This window comes from Pseudochaenichthys georgianus, chromosome 24, assembly GCF_902827115.2.
Source record: "Pseudochaenichthys georgianus chromosome 24, fPseGeo1.2, whole genome shotgun sequence".
Taxonomy (NCBI): domain Eukaryota; kingdom Metazoa; phylum Chordata; class Actinopteri; order Perciformes; family Channichthyidae; genus Pseudochaenichthys; species Pseudochaenichthys georgianus.
The window spans coordinates 27,099,070-27,116,911 of record NC_047526.1 but is presented as its reverse complement, the minus strand read 5'-3'; the positions used below and the strand labels follow the sequence as shown (position 1 = coordinate 27,116,911).

The following is a 17,842-nucleotide window of genomic DNA, read 5'->3' as shown; positions in this document are numbered from 1 at the left end:
GTATTGGCATCAAAATAAACAAAATGTGCTTATGCAGAGTGGCCTGTTTTATAATAACTATAATTATAAATAGATTCATGGACACTACATAACATTGCAGCTTACATTGTGAAATTCATTTTAAAGAGGCAATACACAACAATCATTGATTCAGTCAAAGCCTGCACAAGAATGTCTTCATGGAGAAGGTTGAGCAGCTGGCAGTGCTCACAGCGGACAACATGCACAAACATGCATGCAAGTTAATAAAGTAGAAGTCTAAAACAACATACAATGGGGGAAAATGCTGAAGTAAAGTAAAAGTATCTCAAAATTGTACCTAAGTACAGTTATTGAGTAAATGTACTTACTTGTCAGCACTGCTCAAGAGACAGCCACATGAGCCAATGTGCACACTGATGATCTTTGTTAATGATCAAATAAAAAGATTTAGATGGAGCTTATGGGTTTACAAACAATACTTAAAGCATAATGCACACAAAGATACCATATAGATACTCAAAAACATTCCAGCATGCAATATTATTAATCACAGGATCAGTTCAGTCAACGCTTTATCTTATTCTGTTCCAAGCACTATCACAATCATGTCAAATCTTCCTATAAACATGAACGCTGTTCTTTATTTGGAGTTAATACTAGATACACCATGCTGCTTCAGTAAATATTCACTTGAGAACCAAATGTGTGTTAATCTGCTGAAAATAGTCCCCAAACAAAAGCATGATTTCCTACAGTTAAAACACCACAGTGCGCAGCAGTTTGACACAGTCCTTAGCTTCTCTGATATCTACAGGAAGATAACTATGTTAGGTAGGGAAGTACCATTTTTAAATATAAACTGAGGCAGTATATTTGTTCTTTTTTCTTGATGGAATTGTAACACCTATTTATAGGCTTCAGTCGTGAGACACATCTCAGTTTATCTCAGATATCCAACAGAAAGATGTAATACATTAGCCGAGCAGCTGTGTGCAGCGCTCGCTAAAAGCTTTGGGTTGTAAAAAACCACATGATATAATATTCAAGGACATGAGGTTATTGGCATCTTCCATTCAGAGGAAAAGAGAGTCTTGATTTCCAGTCAGACTAACCTCACCGGAGTCAGTTTGCCATGGTGTAGCAGAGAGCTAACGTCATGCAGTGTATGTTTACACTCTGGAACATAATCATAGGAAATTAAAGTGATAGAGCGTCAGATCTCACTACTGTGTACTATTTTATTTGGTTAAACTCCAGTTAGGCCCCGCTGGATTATGAAGTCTAATAAATACAAAGTCGTGTTTTTTTTAGAGAGTCAGGCCAGCACTCAACTTTCCATCCAGGCAGCGGAGCATAAAGCAGACGTACAATAGGTAAACATTGGCTGGTCATGTGAACGGAGCAGCCGCAGCAATGAGAGTCACTTCTGTCAACTTTCTCAGACTTACTGCCTCAGATCCAGAACAGCAACAAGCTCTCTCAGCCAATGATAATGTTTCAACATTTCTCTCCATGTGCTCACTTTGTACCCACAGCTCAGGGAAATTAGGGCCTTTAAAGCTGAAATCTAATCATTATTTTGAAGTCGCTTTTAATTAAAGAGACTGAATGTTATTGGAAAAAGCATGAGAAATCCATGAAACCCTTTGAGAGGCAGGGACTGGTTTGCTTTGTGTCTAATTATGTATACAATTGCTGACTTGTACAGCTGTTGGTGTTTTACTTTCCTCGGTGGCTTTGTAATATTTACCCTCTTTAATAACTTCAGTTGAAAAATTACGATTACAAAACAAAGATCCCATTTAAATCCATGTTATTGTAGCACTGCAGTCTTCATTAAAGTTTGGAGAACTCTTGCACCTATGCCTCCTATTTGTGCATGTTATGTTCGGTTACATTTACTTTCACTGCGGTACATTTCGTAATTTCTCAGTAATCCTTTATCCAGGCCTGCCAGCATGTCAACTCACTCAGAGCTGTTTACAATTACTTGTGAAGAGGATCAATATCTGCCTCCCTGACCTCCTTCTCCAACAGCGGTCAGTGTTTCGTACTCCGCTGCTCACATATAGTTGTCTCTGTTTTGAAGTTGGCGATTTATTTTGTACCCTCAGTGACACAGACACTAAGAGGGCAAATCAAACAAAGAGTCAGTCAAACGTGAGTCATCCTTTCAGCTCTTTAACTTTTCAGTGATGGCCCTGAGCCGGCACTGACTCAAAGACTGTCCTATGTCCACTATGCTTTCTTAATTAACGCTTTTTATCTATCATGCACATATATGTTATGCTTGGTTTGTCCCATGACCTTTGGGAACATCAGACATGTTTAAGGTCTGTTGGGTAATATCAGAGATTACAATAGTCATACTTTCTTTCCTTTTCCCCCGTGCTAATTCAATTCTTTGCTAAAGGTGCTATGGTTTGTTACATCTGAGTGTGTCTGCGTGGTTAGCGAGGAAGGCAGCGGCTCAGTGAGGAGAATTGGGTTTTACAAGGTAACTTTAGAGCCTATTTATGCAAACACCAGGAACAGTTACAGTTACCTTATCTCCCAAATCACTAAAAACCCTGTTGCTTCACAGTAAGGCCAGGATCAACTCCCCAAGTGTAATTAAACTGAATCGGCTCTGGTTGATCATGCACCCCTTAATACTCATAGGCTGCGTGAAGCATTTAAAACCATTTCTGAGCAATTTAGATCTCGCAGAGGTGTCGTCAACACTGTCGATTTTTAAAGTAGTTCCATAAAAGAAAAAGCTATCATTCAAAACCCTTTACAGTATTTCTTCAAATGAACATATTAATCCCATTTCGTAGCAAAGCTCCAGTCTTCATCATTTAGAGCAGGGGTGTCAAACTCAATTTCATCACGGGCCACATCAGCCATCAAAGGGCCGGTTGTAACTTCAAGACTATATAAATACACATATATAAATATATAATATATGTAAAATAATGTATTATATACATGATTGCCTCTGCATTGGATTATTATCGGATAGGGTAATAACTTCATAATTAACTACGTCTGAAAGCAGAAGTCTAGGGCAAATAATTGCAAGTGTCTTCAGTGCGAATGTCACAAAATGATTTAAAAAGAAAAGCCCAATTCTGAAGAAAAAAGTCTAATTTGAGATGCATTGTGGGACATGTAGTTTATGGGCAATGTGCTTCTGTAAAGCGGCGTGTAACTGTATAATAAACATATGATATTCTTTGCAAGCTCTTGTGGGGCCGCATGAAATGAAGTCGCGTGCCGGATTTGGCCCCCGGGCCTTGAGTTTGACACCCCTGATTGAGAGCAACAAGTCAAGTAAACAAGAAAAAAGTCTGAAATTGTGTTAGTAAATATGTGGATGTATTCAGGTTCAGTGATAAGAGAATGTGTACCATTCCTATGTTATTTGCCAAATTATTAGGACAAAACCTAAAGGAAAATTGTTAACATTGGTTTTGCAGGTATTTAGCCATAAACAAAACTATTGGACAACTATTGGAGAGCTATGGATGACCCAAATTACATGGAAAACACATCTAGTTGAAGCATACATTTGATCCTGGCGATGGATAAAAAAATCTAACGGATACAGACTAACGGTCAGGAAGATTGATATCAAATAAAAGCCTTTGATGACTGTTTGGCTTCTTCATGCAGTAACCAAACAGAAGAAGCATCTGGTCTCACTACTAATGCCAAAAGATGACTGAGTGCAACACAACTGTTTATTTATTTGTATTGTCACCTTGCCGACGCTCCACAGCTCTCCTCTGAGAAACAGCTGAAGCATCCGTCTCCCTCCATCTGTCGGCAGATGATAGGAGCCCGTGTGGAATAAGCTGGTAAGAGTTATATTCTCTGTGCACTCAACCACTTACTGCACTAACCTCTTAAGCAGACTGAATAATAATGATGATACTAATGTAAGTAATTACCATTAATATTTCAGCATCTGACCTCAAATTATGCAACGGCAGAAAATGGATGCACGCCTGGTGCCAAATCAAAGTCCACATCAGAGATGGAAATAGAAAGAATGATCAGATATTTTATTCATTGTGAGTCCACATATAGAAACATTAGATGCACTGACCCACACAGGATGCACTGCTCTTTCTCAGCGCCAGCCTGCTTTACATTCACACACTAATGTGCTTCCACACTTGGTAGCTTCCCAGTGCATCAACAACTGATGCACTGCTGGTCACGGAGCAACTAAACCAGAGCTGGAAGGGCTTCAGCTCTCTGATCCGAGCCACTTCTGATCTGAGGGATGAGTGTTGCCTGCAAACCAACCAGGCTTCAACACTGACTGGAGTATAGAAACGCGTTCAGATCGCATGCCCCGAATGCATTTGAATTTCTTCTCTCCAGACACAGATGAAAATCTAACACTGACCTCATGTCTACTGAATCTGTAGGAGGAGAACAGCCAAGTGATCAAAAAGCATTTTACAAGAGGTGATTCACAACAATAAACATCCAAAAGGAATGGTTTTCTAACTGAAACAATATGGGGACTTTAAAGGGTCCTTTTCAAAAAACTAGAAGTGTATTTATGAGCCAATAGGAATGTTAGTGACTTAAGAAAGTAGATATTAGCCAGAGGGTGAGATGTCAAGTTGTTTTCTTTTCTAATATTACATTCCCACAACTTAACCAGTTAAGCCCCGAGCCTGTTTTTCAGGCCTCAGGCTCCAAAATGACATTCCCAGAACAAATGACTATCTTCACTTCTTAAAGGGGTACATTCATAATCTTTTTTCTCAAAGCAATGATAAACCTGTGAGTAGGATGTAGAAAAGTCAGAATCAATATAGATTTTTTTTATTTTAAAGTAAATTCAGATTAAAAATAGTAAGAAATGTAAATTATAGTGTCCGTCCAAAGAAAAAACCATTACTTATAGTGAAAACCACCTTTGAATGATGGGATCGGAGACTAAAAGCTTTAGGAATCCAAACTATAACATATAATAAGTACCCTGTATCAAGATTGATGCAAAACAAGTGACATTTGACCTTTTTAGGTTTAGCAAAATAAAACCACTTCTGGGGTCATTTGGGTGGATTTTCCATATCTCTGGCCCCCCTCGGTCGATTTTGATGATTGACATCTCCTTTTAACCGTTAGAGCCAATAGAATTGAGGGGAAGTTCCTAAAATCCATCTAAACATTACCCATTGGTGAATGAGTGATGCGTAGCCAGAATGCCCAAAACCAGTTGTGTCTACAGAAGGTCCAGTTGTGATAGACACGGTTCGCCACTGCGTTTTGCCCCCTGTACCGGGAGCATGGGGCTTAACTGGTGAGAACTAGGTCAGCTACTTCTTAAAGGGACAATTCAACCAAATTAAAAAAATAAACGTTTTACTTACTCCTAGTTTCTAACTCGTCTAACCCAGGTTTTGTGACATGTAACTCTGCATTTCTGGCTGCAACCCAATTTGAATATTAACGTGTTTCCCTAAACAGTTTCCTTATTAATCTGGAGAATCTACAGAATTCATTTAAGGGACTTAACATTTGAAATCAAAGATGCTGATTTACATACGTTTTGTGTGTGTGATTGGAATAATTCAGCTTGTGTAAATACACTGAAATAGCATATTGTGTGTTACACAAAGACTTCTGCCTGTCAACATGTGATTTAAAGAAAACAAACAAGGCAGCTGCCGGAGAAGCACAGCACGACATGTTCCCGCCCCGATCATATGTCATGTAGCACGAACAATAACACGCAGAGGATATGAGCCGTGTCATATTTGTAAGACATTGTTTTCATGTTGTGTGTTTGTCCTCTACGCAGCCTGTGTGACCTTGAACTGCAGCCTGGACGCTGAGTGCTGCGGTCACATATACTGGCGTGGCACTGACAACATGTACATCCCTGGGGAGTGGGTGACTGTTTGTACCCATGAGAAGACCCCCCTCCTGAGGCCCAGCCTGTATCCACTCCCACCATCTTGAGAGCGCTTTCTCACTCAAAGCTAATTTATTTTCCCCTCGTTGTGTTTCTCACGTCGCCTCAGCCTTTCCCCCCACACTGGCTGAGTAAATGGACACCCCTGCCCTCTGCCTCCCCTGTCCTCAGTGGAAAGTAATGACTGATTACTGATTGTGGCCTCCCTTCTTCACTTATGTTAAATTATTAGTAGAGCATAGTCGGGCCAGATCTTGTCATGTGTGTTAGCCGGTTTCCACTGGCGGTTGTACAGTTTAAACGTATGAACATTGCTTATTTATTCATAGCTTCCCATAAAAACATTGTGTTATCATATAATTGACGGCATATGTGTTATGGATTTTATGAATTTCAAAACAGTCCTTAGCCTCTTTCCTCTGATTTTTCATCTGAATGTCCTCAGGCCTCCTCATTCCTAAATAGAATTTTTGACTTATTTAAACGAAAATGAAGGGAAGAATTAGGTCTTTCCTTATGCTGTCCTTTGGTCGGTAACATAAACAGACTTTTTTTAATGAATTGCAGCTTTTGCTCAGATTTATTAATATATATTTTAGCCGTGTATTGTGGCACAGCATTTGGACTGTCAGTTTAGCTGCATGTATAGTGTGTGCAGCAAAGTATCTACAACGTTACTGTTGTGTGCCAGGAGGCCAGTGGAACAGCGAGGGTCTGGTGTTGTCATTAATACTTTATGGCAGGCTGAAACGCCAATCACTGTGTTCATAGCAGCCGTGGGGCTCACATTTACAGAATGCTGTTACAGACACCCAGGGTTGGGTTAGTGTACAATTAGCCGGCTGCATCTGATAGGGTTACAAGTCAAAGGTCACTCCTGACAACTGCCAGAGTCACCAAACACAGGTGGAAGTTCAGAGAGGAGATGGCGATAAAGAAGGCCTCTTAAGAGGTGAATAGAAGACGTCAAAACAACTCAGTGACTTTTACAAGAATAGAAAAGACGATCTCCCACTTACAAATGAAAGGTTGACATTTCTCAATTGAATGCACACTCAAGTGTTTTGGAACTACAGCCATGCTTGGTCCGGTGTGACCATTAGCTCATGGAGGCTAATGTTAGCTTAGGTTGTCAATTGTATACATAATGAGCAAAATAAATGAAAGCAAATTCAGTGTCACAGTGTTCGCTGCTATGCAAGAGTTACAAAGTGTTGCTTTAACCCTCATCGTAGATCGCATTAAACATACTATAAGACAACTGACCAAAAATATACAACTTTAAGAAACAACCTTCGAAGCAAAAATTAGCACCCATTAGGGCTCATTGCACACATGAACTTGGTAAACATTTATTAAAACTACTTAGGTTGGATCGGTTGTTTTTGAGTGGGGTCTCCCATTCAGGACACCTACTGTATACATTTTTTTTAAAGAACACAAAATATTTATGTCATTAGAAACAAATTGATAAAGTCATGAAAACAGGAAAAATGTACTAAAGCACCTCTGAGATATGACAACAATGTGCTTTATAAATGTAATTCTAAGGTAAAAGTCTTAAAGGACCAGTGTGTAGGATTGAATGGCATCTAGTGGTCAGGCTTCAGATTGCAACCAACTGAACTGGCCATCAAGTATGAAAAAACATTAAAGATGCCTCTCTCGAGCCAGAGTTTGGTTTTTCAGTTATGAGCTACTGAAGAAGAAATGGACCCGATCCATATGTAAATTAAAAGGCACATTTTGGGCGAAAAACACAAAAATTCTCAAGCTGACTTTTGGCTCTGCACTGTCTTCGAAGACTAGCGGAAGCGTTACCATCAACGCCACGTACCATTAACTAAATTGTCGCCAAGGGCTGTGCTCACAGTTAAAAATGGTTCAACTTTAATCTGGTTTGCTGCTGACCTTTTTGACGAGCAACCAATTAGATGTTAGCTGTGCTAAGCAGGCAAGCCAGCCGGGAAATAAGCATAGAAACCAAGTTTAACTGTTTTCATTGCAAGTCCGCGCCAACCTCACAATGATGGCGGTGGTGGTGAAGTCCATAGGGACTTGGCTTGGCAACTGGAAGGTCACCAGTTCAAGTCCCGGAAAGACCAAGTGCTACCGAGGTGTCCCTGAGCAAGGCACTGCTCCTAACACTAGGATGGGTCAAATGCAGAGGAACCGTTTCGTTACATAGTACCTGTAATGACAATAAGTTGAATCTTCAATCTTCTCCAATGAGCAAATTGCTTATTATGCAGGTGTCAGGTGATCATAGTCAAATCAAAGTTATGAATATTGCTCAATTTGGGCATGAATCCTAAATCCTGCACTGGCCCTCATACATTCTGAGACAAAGGTAAACAAGCCATCCTTTTCTTTTCTTTTGATGTTTATTTTCCAATGTTTTAAGATGTCTGACTAAGTTTAGCTAGCAGTTGTGTTATGCAAAGAGCTGAGGGAAGTTTAAATGAAAGAACAAACATGCTCATTCTGAAGACTGTTGTGTGATAAAGTGGGCAAAGAGCTTGAAGGCTTGTGTTGTTGCAGGGCCTTTTGGAGGAGGAATAATGAGTAAGAGCACCAGAGAAGAGGCAAATGAATGTCTCATAACCAACGTCTCCTGGAGCATCACCTCTAAAAACAACCTCTAGTTATGAGCAGCAGAATTTCACATTTGCTAAGATTCTCCCACATTGCTGCTGCTGATTTGACTTCGAAGCGACCCTCTTTAAAATGCTGCAATCCAATGAAATGCTCAATTAAAAGGCTCTGATGACAACCTGTTTGTCTGCTCAGTCTGTGTGAAGCAATTCACACGATGTTAACACTGCAGTAGTGGGGCTTCAAGCTGCCAGAAACACCTTACGCTGAAAAACGTGTCAGTGCTGTTCAATATTCAGGTTATATAAGATGATCTCATTTAGGATATTTTTAACCTTCTCTGCTTTCACAATAATAATAATCATATCATTTTAAGATGTTAATAGTATTTTATATATATATATATATATATATATATATATATATTATATGTATAAGTATATACATTTGATTGCACTTTATCCATCTCTGACATCATGACCATATTGTGTTTCCAACTGTGTCAGCATGTTTTATATGTCTTCGGTAAGTATCTGAGTGTCTTACTCTTTTTTATTTGAATACTTTCATTTCATTTACTTTCATTTGTACATTTGTAACACATTAACCTCACAGCTACAGGTGTTACTTTTTCTGCAGATTCAGATTTACTTAAAAGCAAAACCCTATGATGGTTTTTATGTTTTTGATGCTTTCCTATAGATTAAACAACCCAATTAGTGGACAATACGTTTATAAAACGGACAAGTCAAATCAAGCAATCTGATTGGTTCTTAGCCGTGATATAATGAGCGACGCGTAGAATAACATTTTAGTTACTTTTCACAAGTCAGTATACCTCCGCGTCTGAGAAAAAGCTACAACCGTTACAACTTGGCTACATTACGTCCGTTACGAAACTAACTAACTAACTAACTAACTAACTAACTAACTAACTAACTAACTAACTAACTAACTAACTAACTAATAAAGCTTAACATGGAAACATGTAAGGTTAACTTCGACCTCCGGGGTGGCCTTACTATGGAGGAGTGGATTGAGCAGTGCCTATCTCCAGAAAAAAAACGACGACATGCAGAGCTACGTGAAGAGCAGGTAGACCAACTGACCGGAGAAAGTGGAGCAATATTCTCGCCACACCAAGCAACAGCCGATACTACCTCAGCCTATAGTACAAGTAACCTCGTAAGCCATTCTACTGATGCTGGACAGTTTTTCAGTGGGTGCACAATAAACGGCAACATACAAATTAATGTAAATAAATAGCCAAATAATCGATCAAAGCTGTCTGTCTAATATGGTTGCTAGCTGTTAGTGTTGTTGCATAGCAACCACCTCGCACTATGTTTTGTGCAGAAGGCAACGGAGGGACTATTTTATTTTGAACATCATTATTTAAGAATACAAACTATTTAAATTGGAGTGTGTATTTTTCTTTCATATTGCCATAGGCCTACTTGGTAACCGTTTATAAAAGCAATAGCTCACTTCAGGCCGTTATATATGGTCATTATATCACGGCCTGTCGTGAGCTATACATGTAAAGTAGCATTCAAACTAAATCATATATACTGTGATAATAAAAACAACCACATTACAATCTGATACTTTCATTTTTTAAACATTGAACTTGCTTTTAAATGCAGTAGCCTACTTTCACTTGTAATGGATACTTTTATATTGAAGTAATTTGAGGTGTGAGTGGACATCTATTAATCAGAGAAGTATGACACATTGGGTAGCAGGCTATGTCACTTTTCACCTGTTGTAGCCTACTAGCTGAGTTCATGCATATTCTCAATCTGTGATATTACCTATATATACCAGACTAATGTTACTATAAATATTGGTACGAAATGTTTTTGATATTTGCTATAATATTCCCTATGATCTACGGTCTTGCTGTGAGGTCATTGTCTTTCCAAACACCATGCTTAGCCTATAAGTTGTTTAATATGAGTATACAGTCAGATATAGCCTCATATTAAACCGAAACCGACATTCAACCCAATATATCAACTTTTTCCCAAAGCCCAAAAATAACTTCCCACACAATATGCTTCCTTACCTATGGTGGTGATCACAGTGATGGCGAAATAAAAGGATCCGGCGAATTTCCACTGCACCCCGGCTTTGTGCGGCTTCAGCTCCAGCACCACTTTCTCCAGCTCGTCAAAGTCCTCCACGGACAGGTTGAAAGTCCTCAGCAGATCCACTTTCCTCCGGACCTGCTCCCCCATCTGGGACGTCTCCTTCCGGGACTCCAGCGCGTCGAAGATCGCGGCTCCGACTATCAGGTAGGTGAAGGTGCAGATGATGAGGGCGAGGGTCCTCACGTTTTGCCTCTTCATGGTGCTGTGGCGCGTGTCAGGGGGTCGGGCGGTGAGTGCTCGCGGGTCTGGAGGACGGGGAGCTCGGCTGGCTCATGGCTGTGCTGCTCTGAGGAGCGGAGACTCTCTCTGACCACTTTATGAGCCGAGGAGCTGTTCGTTCAGCACCACGCCTCCCTCCCACTGCAGGAATCCTCCCCCTACACCCCTCTGTCTGCACCTCTCCCTTTATCTCAGGGGTAATATTGTGTGAATCCCAGTGTAACCTTTATTACAATAAACACAGTGTGGGCTGTTGGTACTCAAGTGGCCTATACTGAAGTAGGCCTACTTTTACTTGAATATGTCAAATATTTCTCAAAGTTATTGAAGTGACTGTTATTTTGATTGTTGTGCTTTTATTCATGTCTAAATGTGTGCACGTATCTGTCTGTTGATTGTGTATAGGTAATTAGGTATGTATATTTTTATATATCTTTGTTTTCGGGATTGTGGGAAACGTTATTTCGATCTCTCTGTCACCGGTCAGTGCACACAAACTGAAACATTGACAATAAAGTTGACTTTGACTTTAACTAAAGTTTTCTCAACTTTTAATTGATGTGTCACCAATCACGCAGCCACAAATTCTTCACACAGATTAAAACATTACACAAAACCAAAAACACACTGACTGAAAGACTTGAAGTGGTCCTATTGTGCTTTTTAGGTGAGACCCAAATGTCTGACCGTATAAAAATGTCTATCTTGCGGGCTGCAACAATTAGTTGATTAATCAATTCATCTGCAGCTATGTTGATAATCAATTAATTATTGTATTTTTATTTTTGCAAAAGTTTCTCCTGTTTAATTTTGTTTGTGTTTTATATAATGTCAATGCAGATATATCTTATATATCAGGATAAACAAGTATCAATCTGTGCTTAAAGGTAAGGTAGGTAAGAAGAATGGAGAAATCAGCTCGAGTGCGCTAGAATTTGAAACGCAGCCGAAAAAATCTGCCCCTTCCTTCAGACTTCCTTACAGAGCCCCTCCTCCAACACACACGAACGCGCACATAACCAATGAGGGCACGAGATAAGTTTGTGCAGGAGATGGAAGACTGACAGGCAGGTAGGCCATCCAGTTATTTTCGGCGGGCCGGTGAAAATGATTGGTCGTGCTTTTTACAGCGCCACGGCTTCCACCGATGACGTTATTTTATGTATTTATTGTCAAAGCATTTAAAGGTGGGGTAAGTTTCAGAAACCGGCTCGAGATACATTTTTTGTTATATTCCATTGAATGCTCTTAACATCCCGATAGCAATGAATATCTTAAGTGCTTTGACAAAATATCCATACAAAATGTCATCTGTGGAAGCCGTAGGCTACTCAAGATTGACTACTCAAGATGGCGCATGACGAATCAACTTCCGGTGAGACCGAGACCGAGGGCCCTTCTCACTTCTCTTATTTTTCATTTCCTCACTCCTCGGTCTCGGTCTCACCGGAAGTTGATTTGTCTGCGCCATCTTGAGTAGCGTCCCAATGGCCTCATTTCTGCCGGAGGATCGAGGAGCGAGTAGCGATAATGGAGGAGCTATAACCGAGGAACCACCAGACCATCCTTCGATGAAATCCTCAGACACTCGCCCCGCCCCCTTACTGTGTATCGCTCACTGATTGGACGATGCAGTGCATGCACTGATCTGATGCTTCTTGACATGAGAGCAGTTTCCCAGCGGAGTGAAGAAAACACATGAACCTCACGGGAGTCACTCCTCAGTTTATACCGTGTTTTGTTTCAATTCATGTATCATTTAGTTACAAATATGTGATATATCTGAACAACAAAGTGGTCAAAAATCATTTTATTCATTTTTTGGAAACATTTTCATGATCGCTTTATTCGTTTTACATTTTTATTTATTGTCATTTCCATTCAGTCAGTCATCATTAATTGCTATTAAAATGTTAATGTGCTACATATCCAAACAAACACACAAAGTGTGCAATCCAATGAATGTTAATCTAATGTTTTGAAAGATAACATATCTCTTTTTCTTCTCTCAATTATTTTATTTCTATGCACTCTAATCAATATGAATCAAACTATTGTTCGTTTATACATTTTAAGAATGGCGTTTATCTTTTTTGAGAATGAGTTCTTATTTGATTGAATGTATTTGGGTCTACAACAGATGATACAAATGTTTGTGTCAGTAAATATGTACTAACAGAGGCGGGGGTGTTTGTGAACACAACGGGGACAGAGCTGGCTGCTGTCAGACGATCAGCTGTGCGGCGTCATGACAAACGGACGTCGCTTCACGTGACGCCCCGAAGGAAAGGACGTCCCATTGCTCTTAAAACTCATTTCCCTGCTTCTCGTGGTTTCCGCGTCTCTCCATGCTTCCCTGGTGGGAGGGACCATAGATATATATAAACACTAGATGACTCACCCGCGCTGCTGGCCAATGGAGACCGACGTTGCCACTTGGCCGCCATCTTGCTACAGGCAGTTCTCTCATTCATAACATTATGGTTTACTATTTAAATAACCATAGCTTGCTCAATTTTCAACCAATTTTCAAACGGTTTGGTTTTTTATAAACATCAAATATGTAGTTATGATACTGCATACTTATAATCATGGACTTTCATATGAAAATAACATTAATCAGATAAAGCAATAGCTATACACACACACAAGGTATTTATATTAAATATTTGCCGGTGTATATATTTCCATTTATTTTATTATATTGTTAATATTTAAAATAAATTATAGATAAATTATAAAATTAAAATACATTTATATTTTATATATAAAAATCGGTCTCATGTTACCACTCTGTAAAGCCAAGAGTTGTTAATTTAGCAATGCCTTAGCTTGAAGAACAGGGACACAACTAATGACAATAGCATATGTTGGTATATTATTTAGATATTCACACCTTTATCAGAAGAACCAAACCAACATAAAATGTGCTCACAGACAGGCCAGTTCTGTCTAATTTATCACAATTATTTTTGACATGAGATCTTCATATCATCCTAGTTTTGTATTTAGTTTCTAGATTTGTAAACAAATCCAGAACCTTTGAAATATGTTATTGAAAAAAGACCAAGAATAGTATAAACTGTACCATATGTCCTTCTGTAGTCCATTTGTGGTTTGTCTTGTCTCACCCCAGCTGATATCACAAAATCCACTGTTTAAATTGTTCCCTATATTGCCCCTATGCCCCTGTAAGGTGTCCTTGGGTGTTATGAAAGGCGGCCCCCCAACATAAATGTATTATTATATTATTAAGAAGAACAACTTGGTGTGGTGTGGAGGGGATGTAGGAAGCAGGAGCAGGTGGGGAGAGATGGGGCTTCAAGGTTCAAGGTTATTTGTTTTAAATGTGTCTTGGAGATAAGGACCAGCTGCACACAATAAAATACAGTAAAACACAAAACCAATAAGACACACGGTGACACATGGCACACCAACAATCAATCAATCATTGTCCAGCCTCAGCTTTGGTATTCTTTCACAACCATGTTATGGGTTTATTAGACTGAGCAAACATAAACATATGTGGTGATCCCACGGGTTCTTGTTTGCAGACAGCGGCGATTGGAGCATCCGTAGGCTGCACAAAAGTCCGGCATAGTCAGGTACTTCTGTAAACACAAAGCCAGCAAATTCCAGTATCATAATGCAAGATGTTTTTAACAAGCCAAACCACTTTGAAGAAATCATGTGTAACTTAAGTTATGTTGAAAAAAAAGAGCAGTGCTGCCTCTCCCACTGGTGTAAAGTTGCTGGGTCAACTTTGTAATACTAGGTCTCACTCACAACCTCTTGTTATTAGCCAGCTAATAAATACAACCACATACACAAAGAAAAGCAGCAATTTCAACATGTCCAAGCATCCTGTATCATAGCCATGCTAATAATGTTTGTAATAAACCAAACCGTTTGTAAATCAGTCAAGATTTCAGCGAGTTAAGAGTTTTTTTTTGTGCAGATCACTCACTTTACAACAGCTACCATAACGCGAATCAGAGTAACTGTTGACTGTAGCAAGATGGCGGCCGGTCAGCTACGCTGGAAAATCTCCCATGAGCCATCTAGTGTTTATATATATCTATGGGAGGGACTACTCGCAGGGAAACGACGCAAGTGAGTGACGAAAGGAATCCATTTAACTGAAATGAGAAGGATCCTGAGGAGCGAGGAAATGAAAAATAAGAGAAGTGAGAAGAGCCCAGTCACTACCCGATCTGCAGTGCGCATGTGCAAGATGGTCCTCCATATTGGACAACTCCGGACGGCAACCCAAGTATAGGACAACATTGACACAGTGACTTTTGGCAAAGCTCAAAAGGAAAACTTGAGAGAGAGATGAGTTATTGTTATTACAACGTGACTTCACTATTATTTAACAACTCTTTTTATTGGGTTCTTTTATTTGGGGTTAAGTACATTGTCAGAATAAGTGAGAAATGAATTTAACTTCTGTTAGACAGCCATATGCCATACATTTTTGCATACATTCACAGTAAATATTTATTCAGTATGATAGCTGTCTAACAGAAGTTAAATCCATTTCTCACTTATTCTGACAATGTACTTAACCCTAAATAAAAGAACCCAATAAAAAGAGTTGTTAAATAATAGTGAAGTCACGTTGTAATAAAAATAACTCATCTCTCTCTCGAGTTTTCTTTTTGAGCTTTGCTAAAAGCCACTGTGTCAAGTGTCCTACTTGGGTTGCCGTCCGGAGTTGTCCAATATGGCGGACCATCTTGCACATGCGCAGTACCGATCGGGCAGGGGGACGGATCAGGTAGTGACAGTGGAAACGGATTGGTTGTACTTTTTACAGTACTACGGCTTCCACAGATGACATTTTTGTATGGATATTTTGTCAAAACACTTAAGATATTCATTGCTATCGGGATGTTAAGAGCATTCCATGGAATATAACAAAATGTGTATCTCGAGCCGGTTTCTGAAACGTACCTACCCCACCTTTAAGGACATGTTGTCGTGTTATCTAAATGATTGTGACAATGTGATTTATTCTTGATGGATAAAGTGTATATCTTCTCAAAACGTTATTGATCAATCTCTTCCAAACATATCACAGTGAAAATTAAATAGGAATAGAAAGAGGAACGTGTCTGAAAACTAATGTATTCCAACTTTGGGCAACAGTGTATTTTTTCTACCAAATGAAAGTCCATGAAACTTGGCCAAAAAAGTATAACACAAAGGTCACTTTTCAGAAGCTATAACACAAACTTCTTTACTTTTATTGGAGTCTTGGACATTCCTATGAGGCTATGTGGGACTGCTGTGGCCTTGTTTTTTGTTTGTGTTTTTACCACTGAGCTGCTTGAGCAGAGCAGCTGGGGGTAGAAAGCCCTGATATTTATTCACATTCACTGCTGTGAGGAGGTTTCTATGTTTGAAAGGAAACTCTTTGAGTGATGCTCCACCGAATCCAGCTGTTACTTTGGCTACACAAAACTCTTAAAGGTCATTTTTGTTGACCTTATCATTCCCCTGTGCATCCAGGCAATACCAGAAAATAACATTTCAAACTTGAGAAGAAAAAACAGCTAAAATGAAAGTTTCAAACCTTGTTAAAATAATGCTTGTTTATGATATGTGTGGAACAGTTAATGGTTTGACTCGGAGAGACAAGATGTCAAGTGAAAGTCTGACTTGGGCCAAATTGGATGGCCTTCGGTGTCATTGGTTTCCAGTCGGTGGTTCCCTGTTGCGTTGCACGTCAGTGGGAGACACTTTTTGGCTGGGATGCTTTGAAAAGAGGTCAACACTATCCACATCAGATGTCATTGCTTTTCATTCCTCAAGTATTGCTGATTTCTCCTGCCAAACAAATACTTTCTTATCCAGAAAAATAAAACAAGGGGTCATCAACATTCATTTCATAAACTGCAACACCAGAGAGTTATTTCTTGCTTTTAAGTGACAACAAATACTTTTTTCTCTAGAGTTTCACACATCCTTATACCTTAAAACATATTTATAACAGTATAGTTTGAGCAAACTGTGAAAGACGACGCCATCTTTTCTGCACCTGCTCCTTTGAGTGATATCCTGGCCGATCCCTCGATCGTTCCCCACTGTAAGCCAGGCCAAAAATAGCTCTTGCTTCAATAACCAGGTCAGTCAAGTCATCTGTGACAGAGCCTGAATAAATCCTCCTTTCACTAACTGGAGTGGAGCAAGCCAACGCCTGATCAATACGTCAATTCATCCATAACCGTTCATGAGACGCTCTTTGGAAGGTATAGACTAAGGACATTATACTGTATTTAACTTCTCATGTCTGCAAAGGTCATTTCAGTATGAGCATTATGTACTTAAAGAATCATATGTTCAATCAATAAAAGCTCCAACAAGAAATACATAACTGTATCATAATTAAATGACATGCTGACGATGTTTTGCTCTACATTACTAAACCAGATGAGTCACTTATAATTGTTTAAGTACTTAGAAAAAACAAAAATGAATAATTTAATATCTGTGAAGGACTACTTTCAGCAGCGCAATAATACACATTAAGTGCCAAAACTAATTAATTTTTTTTAATAAACTACAGTTCCAATCCAAGGTTCATCATATTGAGAAAAACCTTGTATCCCAGTGCAACAATGTGGCTCATTTTTGTGTGTTTTCGTTATTGTTTCTTTTGATAATAGTGAAGCTCTAAGGCACAGAGGAATACAACATCAAGCTTTAGCTGCACAGACAATACGCGACGGTACAATCTATTGTAAGTAATACATATTTTATTGGATGACAGTCAGAAAAATATACATGTAAAAATGTCAACCGGACCCTTTATATGTATACAGTTACAATCTGTGGTGATGCTAAACTGCATTATGAGAAACAAGGAAGCCGGCAATGCCAAGGTGGTCAAACACAAAGGAGAAACCAGTTAACCTGAAACATTTTTTTAATTTGGTCTGTGTTTTGTGTGTTCCTCAGGTTGCTC

The 17,842-nt window shown here is 39.3% G+C and overlaps 1 protein-coding gene across 1 annotated transcript in view; it reads right to left on the bottom strand.

Moving 5' to 3' along the window:
- The window catches only part of kcnk3a (potassium channel, subfamily K, member 3a), a 51,652-nt gene extending 40,710 nt beyond the window's left edge, over positions 1–10,942 (bottom strand). Inside the window, exon 1 of the mRNA XM_034076222.2 lies at positions 10,569–10,942. Within this exon, the coding sequence (XP_033932113.1) occupies positions 10,569–10,851 (283 nt within the window). The 5' untranslated portion in view covers positions 10,852–10,942. The remainder of the gene's footprint in view (positions 1–10,568) is intronic.
- Positions 10,943–17,842: the final 6,900 nt, after the last annotated feature.